Source organism: Lynx rufus, unplaced genomic scaffold (assembly GCF_022079265.1).
Source record: "Lynx rufus isolate CCGP_SWC_20201006 ecotype Redwood Valley unplaced genomic scaffold, mLynRuf1.p SCAF_13, whole genome shotgun sequence".
Classification (NCBI taxonomy): Eukaryota; Metazoa; Chordata; class Mammalia; order Carnivora; family Felidae; genus Lynx; species Lynx rufus.
The window spans coordinates 58,382,803-58,404,777 of record NW_025814827.1 but is presented as its reverse complement, the minus strand read 5'-3'; the positions used below and the strand labels follow the sequence as shown (position 1 = coordinate 58,404,777).

Below are 21,975 nucleotides of genomic sequence, written 5' to 3'. Positions count from 1 at the left end.
ATATTATAGCACAGTGTAAGGAACCAACATCCAAAATGCTATCCCTTGTCCTCAAGAAAGGGATCAGTCAACTTAGCACCTGAGCTAGGTAATTGGAAGGCAAGCAGAACAAGTCACACCTGCTTTTACAAAAGGACAAAGCATAAGAGACTCTTAAAAACTGAGAACAAACTGAGGGTTGATGGGTGGTGGGAGGGAGGGGAGGGTGGGGGATGGGTATTGAGGAGGGCACCTTTTGGGATGAGCACTGGGTGTTGTATGGAAACCAATTTGTCAATAAACTTCATACAAAAAAAAAAATAATAAAAAGAGCATATCTGTCCTTAAGGGATTGAACACATAATTATTAAGAAAATGATTCATTTTCTAAGGAACTCTCATGATGGCAGTTATAATGTATTTAAAAATCTAGATGAAATAACTATTGACTATTTACCCAATGAAAACAAAAACAGTAATTTGAAAAGATGCATGTAGGGGCGCCTGGGTGGCGCAGTCGGTTAAGCGTCCGACTTCAGCCAGGTCACGATCTCGCGGTCCGTGAGTTCGAGCCCCGCGTCGGGCTCTGGGCTGATGGCTCGGAGCCTGGAGCCTGTTTCCGATTCTGTGTCTCCCTCTCTCTCTGCCCCTCTCCCGTTCATGCTCTGTCTCTCTCTGTCCCAAAAAAATAAATAAAAACCGTTGAAAAAAAATTTAAAAAAAAAAAAAAAAGAAAAAAAAAAAAGAAAAGATGCATGTACCCCTATGTTTATTGCAGCATTATTTACAATAAGCCAAGATATGGAAGTAACCTAAGTGTCTATCAATGGACAAATGGATAAGGAAGATGTGGTGTGTGTGTGTGTGTGTGTGTGTGTGTGTGTACGTGTGTGTATATAATGGAATATGACACAGCACTAAAAAAAAGATGAAATCTTGCCACTTGAGACAACATGATGGACCTAGAGAGTATTATGTTAAGTGAAATAAGTCAGACTGAGAAAGACAAATACCATATGATTTCACTCAAAAGTGGAATCAAAACAAAACAAAACGATGAATAAACAAACACAAAGCAGAATCTGACCTATAAATATAGAAAAAAAAAAACTGATAGGTGCCGGAGGGGAGGAGGGGAGGGTGATGGGCAAAATGGGTAAAGAGGAATGGGAGATACAGGTTTCCAGTTACAGAATGAGTAAATTGTGAAATAAAAGGCACATTGACTATATAGAGAATATAGTCAATGGTATTGTAATAAGCATTGTATGATGACACATGATAGCTATACTTGTGGTAAACATAGCATAATACATAAAATCATCAAATCGCTATGCTGTATACCTAAAATTAATGTAACATTCTGTGTCAACTATACCCAAATAAAAATAAATCTAGGTGAAATATATATTGGGCTATAGAACCTAAACTCGGTATTTGTTTCAAATAACAAGTATATAATACCAAAGAACACAAGAGTAGTAGTTAAGAGTATCTGGAGTTTGGTCTCTCTGCTCCACCATTAACTGTATGTGATCTTGGCAAATCAGTTACTTTTCTGATACTATCTCCTCATCTGTCAAATGAAGACTCTGGAGAGATAGTTTTGAAGCATCCACTGATGTTTCCCTTCAACCTACACCCCTAATATTCTCCCTTTGCTCAGTTTGGGCATTCTGAGCCCATGGCCTCAGGTAAAAAGTGCCATCCCAGAACATAAAATGATAAAACAAGAGTCTTTCTCTGGCTTTCAGGTTTCAAAAAGCCTAAGAATCTTTTGTAGCAGAAGAACACAGGACCATGACAATGGATCTGGTAGAAAATAAGATGAGTTTATTTGAGTAATATACCCTCACTATGCAGCTAGAAATGAATTGAATCCCTGGGCCAGAGAAAGCTGGTGGGGAGGTGATGAAAACATGGATGCCGCTAGGTCCCTGTGATAGGATCTCATCCCCAGCTCCCCAGGGCTGAGCCCAAAGGAAACAACAGTGGAAAGTGTTAGTGGAAATGGAGAGAAAAAAAATATGGGACCATTTCCCATGAAGAATCCAAGATGCAGCAAGATCCCAGAGAAGAAACGGCCATGTGGGAGTGTTGAAGCAGATGGGGGATTATATAACCTTGCACAGTTTACCAGGCCCGAGCAAGTCTTGAGAACAGCAAAATGACTTCTGTATGCCCAAAAGTGGCAAACGCAGATGGGACAGCGGGGGGAACTGAAGGAGCCTTAGAGATGGGAACAGGAGGCAATTCAGCAGGGACCTGTGTTGACTGACAATGGAGGGGAGACCTGTTGAACAAGTGGCATCGCTTGCCTGTCACCAGGAGTAGAAGTCCAAACACTTTCAACCATGCCTCCTGGTATTACAGACGCCAAGGAAAACAACACAGTCAAGCTCTGGATGGAGCAGTGTTACATGAAGAAGTCACAGAGCAAGATCAGCTTCAGCCGTGGCCATCCATCCATCCCGGCCAACAGGTCCCTCCTGACAGCCAGTGCAGGACTGTTGGCTTTCACGCTCGCCTCCTGAGAAGCAGAACTAAGGGCCTCATCCCCTCACTAGAGGAGACAAATACAATACTGGGACTGGCCAGGTGCCATGTGGCACACATACTGAGCAAAATAAAGAAGCACACATTGAGTCTGAAATAGGAAAACTGATTTCCACACAAGGCTACCAACCCAGCACAAGCTGTGAGGACTCTAACTCTTGGCAAAGAAGTGTTCCAGACCTAAGGCCCATTCTTATGGGCCAAGTAGGGGTCAAAAGACTGCACTCACAAGACTTCATTTCCCAATAAGACCTAAATGGACTTCCAGACGGAAGTATGGATGTTTCAGCAGTGGTCAGCATGGCACGTGACCTTTGGGAACCCTGTAACTATCCCAGGAGTGGAGATGGGAATCCCCAAATCACCTAAGACCAAATTTCTGTGGTCCTGATGGAATGGGAACTCCAAATAAAGACTAAATTGAGTTCTAGAGAAATAAACATATTTCTTCCACATCTGTGTTTGGAGACTGAGATTCAAAGCCACGACACACTGAGACTCCACAGCTATGAAATCAAAAGATTAAACTACAGAATAAGAAGAAATAATCTGTGAATAACTTCATGCCAATAAATGTGGGAAAACTTGGATAAAAAGAATTATTGTCTAGAAACGTGTCGCAAAATTGACCTAGGAGTGGAAAGGGGATTGAAAGTCTGAATAAATTAATAATCCTTAAAGAAACTGAGATAATTGTTTAAAAATCTCTCTTCATCCAAGATACCAGCCCAACAACATAACAGATGAAAATTACCAAACTTTCAAAGAACAAATACGAGTTTCTAGAAACTGTTTTTAGGGAACAGAAAAAGAAAGCATCCAATTTAAGTGGTTATTATAACCCTGATAGCAAAAATGGACACGCACATTACAAGAAAAAAAAAAGTATACACCAATCTCACATACAAACACAAATGCAAAAACCCTAATAGAAATCCTCAGTGTATAAAAACATACTGTAACATAACCAAAAACATTTCTCCCAGATTGAAGGGATAGTTCAGATGAATCCACATTATGACAACAGATTTAAGAAGCAGAAGATGTACTGAATGAAATTCAACACATTCATGATTTTAAAATTCTTAGCAAGCTGAAAAAGAAAGTGAATCTAATAAGGAAATCTATCAAAAAGCTAAGGTAAACATCCTACTCAGTGGTGAAATTAAGAACGAAGCCTTTCTTTTGAAGTCAGGAATAAAATAGGGATGCTCACTACCACCACTTTCATCCAACACAAATTTTATTAAGTAAGAAATTCTATAGGCAAACTATTGGAACAGATAGGAGGGTTCAGAGAGATTATGGGATAGTCAACACATTAAAACCAATAGGGTAATAAGCAATTAAAAATGTAAGTAGAAAAAATATCTCATTCACAAAAGCAATAAAATCTGTAACACAGGTATAGTGTGTGTAGTTAAATATTATAACACTATGATTAAACCTTACAAGTTCTCATCTTACTTGACTTAGCAGGATTTGACACAGTTACCATATTCTTTTTTTTTAAACATTTATTTATTATTGAGAGACAGAGACAGAGCATGAGCATGGGAGGGACAGAGAGATGAGGAGACACAGAATCCAAAGCAGACTCTAGGCTCCGAGCTGTCAGCACAGAGCCCGATGCAGGGCTCAAATTCATAAACCTTGAGATCATGACCTGAGCCAAAGCTGGACGCTTAATCAACTGAGCCACCCAGAGGACCCCAGTTACCATATTCTTCTGGAAACATTTTCTTCACTTGGTTTCTGAGTCCTCATATACCTTCTCCTAGTTTTACATCTACACCTGGCTGTCCTTCCCAGTATCTTTTGTTCATTATACCTCTTCTCTCTGCCTCTAAACAATGGTATGCCCCCAAGCTCCTTGTCCTTAAGAGATTTATTCTCCTTTCCAGCTATACTTTTTCCCCTTGTCATCTCTTTCAGCTTAATTAATTTTAAATACCTTTTGGTCACTGATGATTTCCAATATTTCTAGCCCTAACCTCCCCACTGAACCCTAGATTTAAAACTAAATGCCTATTCAATATCTCCACTTGAAAGTGTATCAGGCATCTCAAACTTAATATGTCCAAAATGAACCCCACAATCTGGCTTACCTATGGTCTTCACTACCTCAGAAAAACCAATATTCTACATTAGCTACACCCATTAAAAAACCATGGAGTTATTCTTGATTTCCCTCCCTCTCTCTCTCTCTCTCTCTCTCTGTCCCTCTATACACACACACACACACACACACACACACACACACACACACACACATTCAACCCATAAGCAACCTTCAAATTGTATGCTGAATCAGACTATTCCTCATCTCCTTATCACTATAGTTGGCCCAAGCCACCACCATCTCTCACCTGGATTATCATAATAGGTGCCTAACTGGTCTTCCTTCTTTCCCCTATAATCTATGTCCACACAGAAGGTAGATGATAATTTTAAAACAAGGTCAGATCATGTCATGCCTCTGCTCAAAACCCTCCAAAGTCCTCCCACATCACTCGGAGAGAAATCCAAAGTTTTTATCATGGCTTACAAAATGACACATCAGTAATAGTACTCCTCCCTAGGGAACATTTAGAAATTGCCTGGGGTGGGGGAAGGCCAGCATTTTGGGTTGTTATAATGGGAATGTGCTACTGGCATTTAGTGGACAAGGAAGGACAAGGTGTTGATTAGGCATCCAGCAGTTCACAGGGCAGTCCCACAAAACAAAGAAATAACCCACATCAGCTTGAATGTCAAATGTCCTAAAAGGCTTTTATATCAGTAAAAAACATTTTTACAAATGTCCGAGACCAGAATCTAACTCCATTTTATATTTAAACACAAAATATTCCCCCTCATTTATTTTCCAGGAAGGCAACTACCATGTAAACAGAGGGAAGACCATACTTCGTTTTCCTGGGAAATCCTTACTACTTTAGAATATCAGGTCAACTGTGCTATCAGCTTTTTCACCAAAAGCTGAAACACACCTGTTTCATTCTGCATTAGTAGCAGTAGCACGCAGACATGAACAGAGGATAAAAGAAATTCATTCCATTAACTTAGAACTAAACATAATGAAGCAGATACATGTGAAACACAGGAATAATGACTATTTAATTAATAAAGGAAAAGTTTTAAATATATTATGGCTAATCTATATAATTTGTAAATCTTTTAACAAAATAATAATAAATGTGTCATTAAAATTACATATGAAAGTTATTTTGTTTTGTTTTGCTCTCAAAGTGTTTACAGAGGCCTATTTCTCCACACCTTCTTGGATTACTCTTTTTTTCAGCAGTCTCATCATCTATCAGAAAAGATGGCTTCCAAGGTCTTTTTAAGTTCCAGAGACTGAATGTATCCTGACGTATGTTGAGATTCCAAGTTGGAAGACATGTGGAAGGGTTTTTCTGATACTTTTTCATTTTGTTCCGTGTTGAAACAGGAATTTATTTGGACACTACACTTCTAGAGAGGCCTAGCTCACTTTCTCCATTTCACAAGTCCTTAATTGGTCTTCATTGGTCTTAGCACACATCACCATTTCACTTGTTATTTCCTATTTCCTTTTATCATGTACACAAAAGTCTAATCCGTTCTTATTTATCCTAAGATGTATTCTAGTGCTACCTGCACTGTGTTTTCATTTTCTGGTCCCTGTTTTCATTTTCTCGTCCCTGTTTTATTTATTTTTGAGAGACAGAGAGAGACAGCGTGAGCAGGGAAGGGGCAGAGAGAGAGAGAGAGAGAGAGAGAGAATGAGAGGGAGACACAGAATCAGAAGCAGGTTCCAGGCTCTGAGCTGTCAGCACAGAGCCTGATGCAGGGCTCAAATCCCTGAACCACGAGATCATGACCTAAGCCGAAGTTGAACACTTAACCAACTGAGTCACCCAGGCGCCCCATTTTCTGGTCCTTCTTTTTTTTTAATTTTTTCTTTTACATTTATTTATTTTTGAGAGACAGAGAGAGACAGAGTGTGAGCAGGGGAGGGACAGAGAGAGAGGGAGACACAGAATCAGAAGTAGGCTTCAGGCTCCGAGCTGTCAGCACAGAGCCTGATGCGGGGCTTGAACCCACGAACCGTGAGATCATGACCTGAGCCAAAGTCGGACACTTAAGCGACTGAGCCACCCAGGCGCCCCTCTGGCCCTTCTTATACATTATAGCTGCATATATACCTACCAAGAACACATAACAACTTCATTGTATCTTCCAGTGAATTATGATTCAATTATAAATTACTCTCATTTATCCTTTATGTTACAAATAGGGCATTATGTTAATTTTTGACATGTGGGTTGGGAGATGATAATTATCTACGAATTTTATTTCAAGGTAGTAAAGTGGGCAAAGTATATATAATAAGAATGGAGCACTGGGTCCGATAGTATTGAAAACCACTGTCCTAACTGACCGTGCTCTGGGCTATCTCTCTGACTTTATCTCCTACCAAACCTCCATTCAAAGCCCCACCACTTTGCTGTTCCTCAAACTCCATAAAAACATTCCTGCCTTGGAGATTTGCAATGTTTCTTCCCTCTGCTAGGAATGATCTTTCCCCTTACGTGAACTGCATGGCTTGCTCCATTCTTTCAGACCTCTGCTGAAATGTCGCATTCTCCCACCATCCTTTCCTGACCACCTGATTTAAATATCTCTCCACATTTGGGCACCTGCGTGGCTCAGCTGGATGAGCATCTGACTTTGGCTCCGGTCATGATATCAGGGTTTGCATGTTCAAGCCCCACAGTGGGCTCTGTTGTCAATATGGAGCCTCCTTCAGATCCTCTGTCCCCCTCTCTCTCTGCTCCTCCCTCTCTCTCTCAAAAATAAACTTTAAAAAAATAAATATCTCTCCACACTATCAATGTCTATTCTATCCAGCATTTTTCTTTTTTATGTCACATATTGCCACCTGAGACATTACTGATTTGTTTACTCTCTGCCTCCTTTCTCTAGCACGTAAACTCTAAGAAAGCAGGAACTTCATTTGTTCATTGCTATTTCAGTGTCTTGTATAGGCACCCAAAAAAAACTGAGCAGATAGACAAATGACTTAACGGCCATACAGTGTGCTGATGTGAGCCTGGATCCAACAGGTAGGTTCCAGGCCCCTCATTCCCAATTGAGACACTGCTGCCATGCTATTAAATGCTTAGGATATTTAACGTTCGTTGAATACTGCATTTGAAGAAAAATTTCCACAACTGAAAAGTATTGGAAAGCCACTGGCCTTTCAAATTCGCAAAGTTTCAGGAACACAATAATGTACAATGTTGGTGAGGCTGTAGGGAAACAGATCAGTGTTCACTACTGGTAGGAATACAGGTGGTTCAACTTCACTGAAAGGCAATGTGAAAGTATATATCAAAAACCTTTATGGGGCGCCTGGGTGGCGCAGTCGGTTAAGCGTCCGACTTCAGCCAGGTCACGATCTCGCGGTCCGGGAGTTCGAGCCCCGCGTCAGGCTCTGGGCTGATGGCTCAGAGCCTGGAGCCTGTTTCCGATTCTGTGTCTCCCTCTCTCTCTGCCCCTCCCCCATTCATGCTCTGTCTCTCTCTGTCCCAAAAATAAATAAACGTTGAAAAAAAAAATTTAATAAAAAAAAAAAAAACCTTTAAAAATGCAGTATTTTTTAAAATGTTTACTTATTTTGATAGGGAGACAGAGCACAAGCGGGAGAGGGGCAGAGAGAGAGGGAGACATAGAATACCCAGCAGGCTCCACACTGTCAGCACTGAGCCCTACACGGGCTTGAACCCACAAATCATGAGATCTTGACCTCAGCTGAGATCAAGAGTCAGACACTTAACCGACTGAGACACCCAGACACCCCTAAAAAATGCAGTATATATAACAAATATTGTTTTATTTAAGAATATTTTCCTTTCACAGTATAGTAAGGTAAGTATTATAAACTCTAACCACAGGGATGAGAAAAGTCAGATGCCAATAATTTAAGAAACAAATAAATTATAAATCAAGAATCCCTATTGAGGTCATCAAACTGCAATCCCAAGACTTTCTCCACCATTTTTCATGATCAGTTAGTTCCCTTGATATGTTACCTAACTGCTTAAAGCTAAAAATTAAGTCACACATAAAACCTTTCAATTCTTAGTGCTAGTACAATGTTAAACACTGCAGGTACTCAATAAAACCTTGCTAGAAAGGTAAAGTCTCCATAGAAGGCACATCATATATAGAGACTATGACAGAAACTGCCCTAGTGTCTCTTCTACCCTCTTCCATTGTAATAGTACATGAACCCAGTATAGTGACTTCATTTTTCATCCTTTTTTGTAGCTAGATGTGGTCATGTGGCTAAGCTCTGGCCATTGAAATATAAGCAGAAGTGGTGGGAAAATTCAGGCCCATGCTTTTCTTATTTACACCTTCCTACTGGCTGGAATGCAGATGTGATGGCTGAACCAGCCATATTGGACCTTGAGATGACCTTGGTAATGAGGATCACAGTCAGTGAAGCAGTAAGATGGCAGGTAGAATCCCTGAGTCTGCAGGGGCGCCTGGGTGGCTCAGTCGGTTGAGCGGCCGGCTTCGGCTCAGGTCATGATCTCGCAGTCCGTGAGTTCGAGCCCTGCGTCGGGCTCTGTGCTGACAGCTCAGAGCCTGGAGCCTGTTTCGGATTCTGTGTCTCCCTCTCTCTGACCCTCCCCCGTTCATGCTCTGTCTCTCTCTGTCTCAAAAATAAATAAACGTTAAAAATTTTAAAAGTTTAAAAAATTAAAAAAAAAAAAAGAATCCCTGACTCTGCAGAACACCATATCAGTCCTCTATTACCTTTTACGTGACATTTTACAAGAGAGAAATAAACTTCTACCTTATCTAAGTCACTCTTATTTTAGGTTTTCTGATTATCTGCACCCATTAGCTGCCCAGAACAAGTTCTATTAGGACTGCCACTTACTCCCATTTCCTTGTTACTTGATATTTGGCTAAACTGATTTGGCATTGTACTGGTGACAGCCTATATGAATTATGCATTCCATTTAGCATTTTCAAAGATTCCATTGTAAATGGATATTTAATAAGCCTTTTCGCTTAACCCTAAAGAGCAATAGAATAGAGTTATGCATATAAAGCCATAATTCCATGAACTGTTTAATAATCACTTTTCAAAGTAATAATTGATTGTCAAAGACTGTACATCTAGGCAGGTCTCAACAGCATAATGAAATCAGAACAATGAAAAGTGTCTCAGCTGTCTCAATCTTTCATTTCTTCAGAACCTTATTTCAAATGATTAAGAGATGAAGAGCTTGAGACTGGAGATGTTCTTGAGGGGAAATTTGGCTGAAATGACAAGGTCTAGCTTTATTATAATCTTCTATTGTGTGTCTAATAAATTTGCAGTAAGCCAAGCAAAGAATGGGAATTTTATTTACTGCATTATCTGTGAGATCTACAGAGAAGATGACTTACCAATTTAAAAGGTGTAGAAGGGGTGGAGGGTGCAGGGGATTTTATTTACTATCAAGACTGGTCAAATTTGATAACCAGTATGCCAATTAATAGTTGGCCACATGATCATGACAATCCTGCATCCTTACTTAGATAATATCCAAAGCATTATCTTTTGGGAATTCCTGGTAAGGCCACTGACACACTTCATTCTCTCAAGTCGAGAGTTCTCAACAAGACCCCAAACCACCACAGATAATAAAATTTCAAATATGTAAAAGGTTTCCCCAAAAAAATGGGGACTCAACCTAACTGGACTAAAAAGAGAAAGTGTTGTGGGTATTCTTTCACTTTGAGAATAGCTAAATGATTTAAAAATAAAATAAATAATGTAAAATAAAGCTAATAAGATGAAGTACAAGTGGGTCAGTCTGTTACTCTGCCTTTAGTTGACATGAGAGATGACAGATAATGGAGATTTTATCATTTGTTCATATTAACGCCAACTTAAGTTGGCAGAATCAGTGGTACTTGGCTGACTGTAACTGACTAGTGACTATATAATCAACTACTAGTGTCATCAATACCTGTAATTCATCCCACCTCCAGCTTTTAATGTTATGACTCAGTGTGGATCTTAGGTACCCAACCTGAGTCCCATCTCACACCCGCCATCTCTACCATCACCACAGGGCTCTATGAGCAGCAAATCGTTGCTTCTTGGTCTAAAACTGCTGAGCTCAGAGGTCACCAGGATGGCCATCCCTGAATGGGAGAGTGATGGTCTTCCCACTAATGCAGTCATCACAGAAATCTGAGATGGGAAAAGTCACGGTGAGAAAAGATTCTGGATACCTGGGGTCTAGGTATTAAGATAGTGAAGGAAAAAAGGTAAGAGACGATGGGGGGAAAGAAAGAAAGTGCTATCAACATGATGTAATAAGAATGAAGACAATTCTAGTCCGGCTGTCAGAAGAGCTGAAGGGATCCAGTCTCCACTATGCTAATTAGCTGCGTGGCCTTGCAACAGTCACTTTCTCTCATTGGGTCTCAGTTTTGTTATGTAAAATCCATAGTTAATTAGGTCATCTTCCAGCTCCAGGCACTATTCCAGTGAAAAATGAGAGTAAGGAAAAACTATGGAAAAATTTATCACCGAGACTCTAACAGTTCCTTTCCATATAATAAAAACACAAAGTAAAATATGTAAAAAAAAATTTATTAAATGAGACTATATTTAGTAATTTAGATGTTATATATATATTTTAGTTTCAATACAATAAACTAAAAATTTAACCTTTCTGTACTGTGCTTTATAAAAACTCATAGAGATAAGAAATATGACAGATTTTGTCAAGTCATTCTTTTCCACTGTGGTGAGACCAGGATTCAGTGCATTTTGTAGTGGACTAGGGAAACCAGGTACCTGTAAAATAATATGCCCCCAAAATGAAATACATATTCAGTACAACTAGATAATGTGCCGCACAGTCTATTAGGCTGCCTGGATTTGGGATGAGAGATGTTCAGACATGATTGTGGTTTGCTGGTTCTTGAGATTTTGATTTTACTGTCAAAACTGTTTATCTACCCATCCTTAAAATTCAATGTTTACCTATTATGCTTTAAAACAAGAATTGTAAAGAATACAGCTGCCTAGCTTCAGGCTGTTTACAGCTACAGAATAAGAGACTTAAATCACAATCAAATACTATGCTTTTCAGTAATAAAAATAAATGGTTTCCATGTACAATAAGTCAACATGTAACCCAACTAGGATATTCCGGTATTTCAATTTGCTGTCAAGGCGGCCATATTACTCTAGGCCCTCAATTTCAAAAAACTGTTTTAAATTGTATAAAGTCTCTCCTCTCACTTTACACAAAATAGATGAAAATCATGACTTGAAGATATCACAAAAATTACCCCTAAAGTGGACTAAAACCATACAATGTTAAGGTGGCAAATAGTGCTGGATTTTAAGTATGCAACTTCTCAGATAATGCCCACTTCATCTCCTACGGAAAGAAAGTCTAAGCCCTTGGACCAGTCGTTAAAATTTTAAAGCATCTAAAAACGTCTACATCAGGAAATCAAAATTTAAATTGCGCTATGTGTTGAAATAACAATCCACAGAGGGGAAATGCTTTTATCATAAATATCCAAATAATTGTACCTGAAACAGTCAGAAAAGGCAATTATTTTGCCAACATGTTTCTTCACTTCTCCTCATAGTACTTAAACCCTGGTATATGTGAAAATGGATCAAGATTAAAATGCATTTGTCCTGTAGAGTTTAAATTGAGGTACGTTACCATACAAACAAGCAAAAGAAAAATTATTACCGTGCAGCATCTGTGTTAAGAATCAGAAAAAAACACATCTGAGTTCTACACTAAATTAGCATTTCATTTTTCAAATAACTTAGTATTTCAATCTTGAAAGAAAATCCTCATGGAAAATAAACTGCATTTGTATCCAAAAGAATAAGTTTATTTTGAAGGAACAACTTCCAACTCGGTTCAAAATCATTGCTACAATCAAACTGACTAAAGAAACAGTAATTTTCCTTCAAAAACTAATATAATATTTTCCATCTTCTAAAAATGAATGTAAATTAAATATATAAGTATTTGGTATTTGTTGAAAGCACCCAAATCTGAGAGATTTAAAACTTCACAGAGGTGTAAATCAAGAAATCATTATATCATTTGTACTAGCCTAAGCCCGTTCTGTCTATGAGGACAACAAAGTACTGCACAAAGGGAATGTGTAAGAGAAAGATGTAATAAGTGTGTCTATCATTGTGAATAGAAAAGATCTGTCCAAACTAGTCCCTCCCAATTGTATTATGTCATCCAAACAATATAAATTGTTTTTCTTGGCCCAGATCCAGGTAGGTTCCTTAATTTATACCTCCAATGAACAAAAATTTATTCCTAGGATAGGAAAAGTGAAATTTGAAAAGCAAAGAGCCAAGGAAATGTTTAAATATTATGAAATAATAAGCAGCTATTTAAAGGAAAAAAATAGAAGCTGTACATATTGAAATACGTCAAAAAGTAAGTTGCAGAATAATGTACACCATATGTTCTTATTTTTATGAAGAGAAAACCCTGTTTATGTGTGCATGTATGTGTGCACATTTGTACTAAAATATTAAGATAAGTGTAGAAGAATAAACAACAATAAGCATTGGTTACTATGGGGAGCTAAGGAGGACTTAGAAGAGAATATATTGTTTCCTTGTGTCTCTTCTTACAACTTATAAAAAGAAGCATATAGACTCTGATAACATTTCAGTTTTTATTTTGAGATAACTGTAGACTCATATTCACTTGTACCAAATAATACAGAAATATCCTTTGTACTCTTTACCCCTTTCACCCAATGGTAATATGTGCAAAACTGTAACACAATATCACAACCAGAACACTGGCACTGCTACAGTCGATACAAACATTCCCATCACCACAAGGATTTCTCATGCTACCTTTCTAAAGCCACACTGACCTCTTCCCACCCTACCTCACCCTAAGCCTGTCCTTAACCCCTTGCAACCACAAATCTGTTCTCCATTCCTATAGTTTTGTCCTTCTAAGAATGTTGTATAAATGTAATTATACAGTCTCTAATGTTTAGAGATTGTTTCTTCTGGGTTTTTTTTTTTTTTTTTTTTGGTGGTGGTTTTTGTTTGTTTGTTGGGAAGTTTGTTATTGTTTCTGTTGTTGTTGCTGTTTTTCAGGGAGTTTGTTATTGTTGCTGTTGTTGCTGTTGCTTGCCTCAGCATAATTTTCCGGAGATTCATCCAAGTTGTAGGTATCTTTCTTTTTATTGCTGATTAATATATCTATTTACCCCATGAAGGACATCTGGGTTCTTTCTAGTTTGGATTATTAAATAATAAAATCTGCTATGAACATTCATCTCAGGTTTTTGTTTGAATGTAAGTTTTCATTTCTGTGGATGAATGTACTGCTTTGCCTGTACCCCACAAATTTTCACATGTATTTTTAAACTTGGTTCAATGTCTTTTTTTCCCTGAGACTTCCTTATTGATCCATGGATTATTTAAAACTGCATTGTTGGGGCACCTGGGTGGCTCATTTGGCTGAGGTCCAACTTTGGCTCAGGTCATGATCTTGCCCTTCATGAGTTTGAGCCCTGCATCCGGCTCTGTGCCAACAGCTCATAGCCTGGAGCTTGCTTCAGATTCTGTGTCTCCTTCTCTCTCTGTCCCTCCCCTGCTCACACTCTGTCTTTCTCTCCCTCTCAAAAATAAATAAACATTAACAAAAATTGCATTGTTTAGCTTCCAAACATTTGGAGATTTTCCTATTATTGTTCTGGTATTAATTGTTAGTTTTATTCCATTATGGTCAGAGAATAACACTCTGTATGATTTCAATTCTTTTAAGTTTATTGAAGTTCACTTCTATGGTCAAGATATGGTCTTAGTATATGTTCCATGGACAATTGACAAGAATATGTATTTTGTTATTGTTGGGTGCAGTGTTATATGAACATCAATTAGATTCTGAAAGTTGATGGTGTTGTTGAGTTCTTCTCGGGGAATTTCTAATTTTTCTATTAGTTGTTAAAAGAGGGATGTTGAAGTCTTCAACTATAATTGTAGATTTCCTATTTCTCCTTTCAGTTTTTATCTGTCTTTCAGCTCTGTTATTTGGTGCATACACATTTAGGATTGCTTTGTTTTCTTGGTGAATTGGCCCTTTTACCATATTGGAATCCCCTCTATGTTTCTGGTAATTTTCTCTGTTCTGAAGTCCACTTTATCTGAACTTAATATAGCCACTCCTGATTTCTTTTAGTTAATGTGTGCATGATATGTTTTTTTCATCTTTTATTTTCAACCTACCTATATCATTATATCGGAAGTAAGTCTCTTGTAGACAAAATATAGTTTGGTTATGTATTTAATTACTTGCCAATCTCTGTCTTTCAATTGGTGTATTTAATCCATTTATATTTAATGTAGTTATTAATATGTTAGAATTTGAAGCTGTCAGTTTTTGTTTTCTTTTTTCTGTTTTTATTTCTCTGTTTTTTACCAGCCTTCCTATGAGTTAACAGATTTATAATTCTATTGTGATTTATCTATAGTGTTTTTTGAGTGAATCTGCTTGTATGGCTTTTTTAGTCACTATCCTAGGCATTATGTTATATATACATAACTTATATATACCAAGTCTACTGATATTGTCAATTAGAGTGAAGCATAGAAACTTTACCTCTTTTTATGTCTTTTTACCATCTCCTATTTGTAATTGTCTTACATTAAATTAAATTTCCTCTACACACATTTAGAATCACATTAGACAGTGTAGAGCCTGTCTAATGTTTAGCATGAAATATCAAACAGAGGAGAAGGCAAGTCTGTTGTATTTAGCTACAGTTTTTGTTTATTGTGTTCTTCCCTCCTGGTGTCCTTTTTTCTAATCATTTCCTTTCTGTTTAGAGAACTTTTTTAGCCATTCTGTAGGGTAGGACAGCTAGTGACAAATTCTCTGAGAATGCCTTGATTTCCCCTTCAATTCCTGAAGAATAATTTCACTGGACATAGAATTCTGAGTACACAATGCTTTGCTTTCAGCACTTGAAAAATATTGTGCCCATTCCTTCTGGCCTCCATGATGTCTAACAAGTAACCAATTGTCATTCAAGTTGTTTTCCTCTATAGGTAACACTTGTTTCTCTCTCACTGCTTTAAAGGTTTTATTGGGTTTTTTTAATGTTTTTTTGTTGTTGTTGACAGAGAGAGAGAGAGAGACAGACAGACAGATCATGAGTCAGGGAGGGGCAGAGAGAGAGGGAGACACAGAATATGAAGCAGGCTCCAGGCTCCGAGCTGTCAGCACAGAGCCCAACACGGGGCTCAAACTCACGGACCGCGAGATCAGGATCTGAGCCAAAGTTGGACACTCAACCGACTGAGCCACCCAGGTGCCCCTATTGTTTTTTTTTCATTTTCAGAAGTTTGACAATTATATTTTGGTGTGGATCCTTTGGGTTTCTTTGGTTTGGGGGTTACTCCGCTTCCAGGACCTTGATGACATAAAGTTAGATCTTTTGTGATAGTCTCATAGGTCCTGAAGTTAAGTACACTTTATTCTCAGTCTATTGTCTCTCTGTTGTTCAGATTGAGTAAGTTGATTGTTCCACCTTCAAATTCACTGATTCTTTCCTCTGTCCTCTCCATTCAGTTGTTTAGCTATCAACTGGGGCTTTATTTCAGTTATTGTGCTTCCAGTTCTAAAATTTTCCTTTGGTTCCTCTTTACAGCTTTGATTTCTTTAATGAGACTTTCTATTTCTCTGTCAACTCTTTCCACTTTTTCATTTTTTCACATGTGCTCATATTTACTCACTGAAGCCTTCTTTTTGAGGGCCACTTTATTCTAACATCTCTGTTATTTCAGTGCTGGCATCTGTTATCTTTTTTTCTTTCAAGTCAAGATATTTCTGGTTCTTAGTATGACAAGTGATTTTCTACTGAAACTTGGACATTTGGGTATGTGTTCTGAGACTCTGGATCTCATTTAAACTTCCTATTTTAGCTGGCTTCCTATGGCATTGCTCTAGTAGGGGTTGTTGGGGGAGGGCACAGGTTCCAACTTGGTCTCTGTTGACACCAGGGGTGCAGGCTTCCTTATTATTGCTGGGTGGGAGTAGGAGTTCTGGCTCCCACTAGGCCTCTGCTGATACCATTCTAGTTATAAGGGATAGGGGTATCTCATTATTGTTCCCCACATGGCCCCAGTGATACAGGGAAAGTGGAGAGGGCAGCCTCTTCACTGCAGAGCAGTGTTCAAAGTCCTGACTTTCCACTGACACCACCTCAGTGGGGAGAAAAGTTGGGGTAACTTGTTATAGCTTAGTGAGATTGAAAGGCCAGGATCCCCATTCAGCCTTGGCTGGTATAGGTGGGGATGGGGTCATAGGCTTTTTTTCTGCTGTTTCTGGCTAGAGGAGCACAGTTATTGTCTAAAAGTTATGTCTTTCTAGGCTGCCCCTTTCTTGATCCCTTGGCTAACGAGAGCTGGCTTTTGCTGGAGCTTTTACTGCATCCACTGGCATTCCTATTTTGCCAGCATCCTTATATCCAAGTCTGGAGGATATAAGGCAAAAAGAAAGCCCTAGAAAGCATCACTATGTGATTCCTCAGAACCCGAAGTTCCTAGCCAGTCTGTCTTCCTCTCTCCACCTTTTGGAGTATTCTCATGTTTGTCTTATACCTAGTGCACTTAGTTGTACAGGAGAAATAGGAGAAAGTACATCTATTTCATCTTCCCTGAAGTGGAAGTAGGCATAGATTTTATGATATAACATTTGTGAGCTACACATAATTTGTTCATAAAAGATCTTGGAACATGAATTCTTTCTTACCTAGGTCACGTGAAGCCATTTTTCTTTGTGCTTTGTGGCAAAAAGCAACTATACATGAAAGAAGCAAGGATGGGCTGGCTCCTTCTTTCTCAATTAATGTCCAGAAGGTAGTCTCTGAACTCCAGTCTCATATAATTAGAATGTATGTTGTGAGTGATTGATGCCTCAGTAAAACAAACACAGGGCCATATAACATTGCTATTCCTCCTACAATGGTGTATACATACTGTTTAGGCCAGTGGTGCTCAACGTGGGAGGCATGGTGCCCTACTCTCCAGGGTCTCATTTGGCAATATGTAGATACTATGACTGTCATGACTTGGGCAGGGGATGAGGAAGGGAAGCAAGAGGATTGTGCTACTGGCATCTAGTGGGTAGAAGCCAGGGATAATCCTTAACAACCTACAATTCACAGAACAGCCACCCACAACAAAGAATTATTTACTCCAAAATGTCACTAGTGCCAAGGATGAGAAAACTTGACAGCTAAGTGAATCTTCAGGTATTCTGTGCAACTTTTGGTCTATGTAATTGTGAAACTCTGAATGCTAGGTGTGGAATGGCCTTGCCCAAGCTCTAAACAGAGACAACACACTCTGCCAAGACTGTCTTTTCCTCTGGCTTTCCCTCTAAGAATTGCTGTGTGACTCCAAATTAAGACGTCTAAAGCGAAGAACCATATTCCTTGCTCATCCTCGAAAGTATGTTGTTTACATAAATTACAAATGTTTAAAACAAATGTCCTTATTCTAATCTTATGAATTTTTAAAATCAGAATTTAGACATCACTTTTACACTTGCATTGTTATTACTATCCATCACCTACGTAACCAGCCACAGCCATTTCTCACCCTAATAAAACTTTTGAAAGCACTTTGATTCAAAATAATGCAAGGCTCTGTCTTCTGGAATCGTTTGGTTGGAAAGGCAAAACTTCAAAAGCAAGAATGAAATTGCTAAAGCACTAAAAAAATCACAAAAGCACTAAAAATCAATGTAACGGAAAGCAGGGATGAGACTGGGGCACTTGATACTGGCTAAGTCCTATAACACAGTGTCAGCACCCCTTGCTCCTGAACTCTGATGCTCCAGGCCACTCTCCTACATTAAACAATTCAGGTAACTGAAAGCACCAAAAAAGGATACACAAGACAAATGGAATACCACAAAGAACAGAACTCACTGTCCCAGTATTCATTCATCATTTGATACTCTTTCTTCTTATATTTTATTCTATTTGAACCCTTCAAAATGTACTCTATCTTATGGCCTGAAAGCAACTTTTCCCAACTGTACGGGACCTCTGAGCCAGTTTCTAATATGGGCCCCTCTTTATGTCAAGTACCTTGACTAATGTCACAGAGTTACTTCTTACGGGGGCAGACACTGAGAACTTTTTTGTCTTTTCTTAAAGGTTCTCCAGTGCACATCCCTGATTCTTTTTTCTGTGAGACCCACACAAAACCCAATTAGAAATCCCCAAGCAGCCACGCTGATCTTGTTGAGTAACTGTGAGGAGGTGTGGGTCTTAGTTGAAAACATTTGTCCTACTCTGCTGACAAATGTTAGGTCAAAGACGACACTGAGGACTCTTGTCCTTACATGTTTTTGTTCCCTAATAGGCTTTATGATCACATTCCTTAAATGACAGCCAGAGTGTATTTTGGTACTGAAACTATTTTAAAGACACAATGTGGCAGCAGTATTCTGTGTACAAATAACAGGTCTGGCACTGCAGCCAAGGACAGTAACGGAATCTTCTTCCCTCTTACAGTCATCCTCATTGCCATTCTCAAAAAAAAAAAAAAAAAAGTCTCTTTTTTCTTTTTTCATCCCCTCCCCACCACTCCCCCCCTTCCCTCCCTCCCACCCCCCTCTGTCTTTCTGTGGGACTCAGATTCCCTTGTTATTATTTTTGCTTTGAATGTCTCTGCCAGAGTAAAGTCTATATAATGGACAAAATATCTTAACCCATGACCCTATTTGGCTTTGCTCCCTCCTGGGGACATATCACAATCAACAAACGGACAGTTCTGGCATGCTTCGAGTCCAGTGTCTGGGGTGTGACCACCTGGGGTAGAATCCCAGCTCTGCCATTCCTTAGTTTGGGACAACTGAGACAGTCCTTTAACATCACTAAAGCTAGGAAGCCTCTTATGTAAAATGGGGCTCTTATGGGTATCCACCTGATGAGGTTGTCAAGGCAAAATGCACACAAACTCTGTTTCCTTTTGCCTGGCACACAAGAATCACTAATAATCTCTTTAATTGGCTAGTAAATTTTTAAAAATATTTTAAGAGAGTGATTGTCACTAAAAAAAAACAACACAGAACTCTTACTAATTCAACTTCTTAGTAGTAATACATCGATGTGCTCTGGATAAACATTCACTGCTAATGCTAAGCCATAACAGAAAAAGCCTGAGTTTTTCATATAAAACATCTGTTATTTCAATACTAAATAATCACAAAGACTTTGAAAGGTTACCAGTGATGTATTACTCAGGTCTACAGCTAATCTTTGAACTAATTTTTGAAATAACCTCTCAATTTCTCCCACTGAAAAGACTGTACCCTCCCGCAATGAAATATTAAAAAATTCAAATTCGAAATTCAAAGCACTTGCATAACACCCCAGTGTTTAGTCTAGCTTGTCTTGCTTATACCACACCACACGCACTTAAATCTATAATGAACGTCTCCTGAAGCAGCATTTACCCAGAAGAAATACTACCCTGCGGCTGGTTTACCTACTTCCATTTTCATGTCGTAGTGCTGGCCGAGGACACTCTGTATGAGCTCTTTGATGGTCCGGTCGGAGGCCAGCTGGGCCTCAGACTGCAATGAGGCGATGACCTCCTCAATGCACGTCGGGATCACTCGCACCTGCTGCGGGGCCTCCAGCGAATGGCTGGGCGCGATCCTCTCCCGCTGGCTTTTGGACACTGGCCGCGCGCCTTCCCGCGGCAGGCTGACGGAGCCCTCACCCAAGGACGGGGTGCGACTCCTGGCTCTCCACAGCCGGCTGTACGCCTCCGCATCGTCCTCCTGGCTGGAAATGGAGCTGCCCTTCCTCGGATTGGCCAAGAGGGCCTCTGCGAGCGGAGCGGTCTCCCGTTTCGCGTCGCCCTCTCGGGCCGGGTGCAGGACGGGCTTGGAGGCCGTGGGCCGCGGGTTCCTTGGGCCCCGGCGCGGCCCGGGCCTCTCCCTGGGCGCGGGCGGCGGCATCAGGACCACCGGTCTGGACGTGCCGGCCCTGGAGGCGATGACCGGCGGCTTCTTCAGGGGCCGGTGCCGGAGGAACGCGGAGCTCCGCAAATAGAAGTCCTGGGGGCGAAACGGCCGGGTCTTCCCGGGAGTGGCCGCCTCGCTGGGGCCCGGGGGCCGCGCTGCGCCTCGGGGCGCCTGCTGCGGGAGGGCCGCAGCGGGGGTCGTAGGGCTTTTAGCTCGAGGGGACCCTGATGGCTTTGGGGGTCCAGCGCAGGAAGCGCTGCCCTTCTCCCCAGGACGCGCAGGGCCAGGGGCCTGGAGGCCCAACACTGGGCCTTCATCCACAGCCGGCTTGGAGGCCAACTTCTGCTTGAATCGGAGAAAGTCCTTTTTAGTTTCCTGGCGAATCTTCTCAAGCTCTTTAAAGATGCATGATTCTTCTTTGTATTTCAATCCAAAATGCTTTGAAATTGCAGACATCTTGACTAATCTGTCCTGTGAAATAACAATATATTGTATCATATATATATGTATGTATATAGTATGACCCTATTGTATGACTATATAACAAAACTCACGTTGATATATGCAAGACCAGCTCAAAAACCCTCTCATGGTAGAATACTTGCTGTGCTCCAGAGGCACAAGTGGGCAGTATTAGTTTATATCATTTTAAATCCAACTATTGGCCTTTTCAAAGGAACCATGAAAAACCTTTAGAGCAGTTAACTTTTTTACAGTGGAATTTCTGAAATGCCTATTGGATTTATTTTAACAATTCTTTAGACTATAATATAATGTCCCAATTCCAGACAAGGGAGACAGGCATCTAAAGAAACCCTGCTAAGAAAGAACAGAGGTCATCAACTGAGGCATGGATCTAGCCCACAAACATATTTTTCAATTGCTCCAAGTTTTTCAAAATTATTAATTTGTACCAACAATTTTAAGTTGAGAGATTTTCATATGAAATTCCAGATTTGCAGTTTGGAGTGAAGGGGTGGGGGGTAGGGAATGAAGACTCCGGCAGTGCAAGGTCCAAATCCCTACTCCTGAGGAAAGATGGCAGTTTCCTCTTCCTTCTCCAACTAACTGGTCCTGAGTGTCTCCATCCCATACCCAGCCCATTTCCCTCAATATGTCTCCTGAACTACAGTGGACTGTATGAAGGAAGAGAGGCGATCAGCCACAAGGTAGCCTGTAGCAGGATCATGAGGCCTTGAATGCCAAGTGTTTGTGCTTCTGTTGGCTACTGAAAACCATTCAAAAACTTTTAACAGAAAAGTGGCTTGATAGGATCTGCTGCTTGGGCAATACTGAGTGAGAAATAATAAAGGGAGAGAGGCAAATAAGAACCTGCACAGCTTGAGCATAAGGCCTGGCCTTGGTAGCT

At 39.9% G+C, this 21,975-nt stretch overlaps 1 protein-coding gene across 1 annotated transcript in view; it reads right to left on the bottom strand.

Annotated features, from left to right (window-relative positions):
• The window catches only part of TTC6 (tetratricopeptide repeat domain 6), a 202,476-nt gene extending 181,414 nt beyond the window's left edge, over positions 1–21,062 (bottom strand). Inside the window, exon 1 of the mRNA XM_047074697.1 lies at positions 20,127–21,062. Within this exon, the coding sequence (XP_046930653.1) occupies positions 20,127–21,062 (936 nt within the window). The remainder of the gene's footprint in view (positions 1–20,126) is intronic.
• Positions 21,063–21,975: the final 913 nt, after the last annotated feature.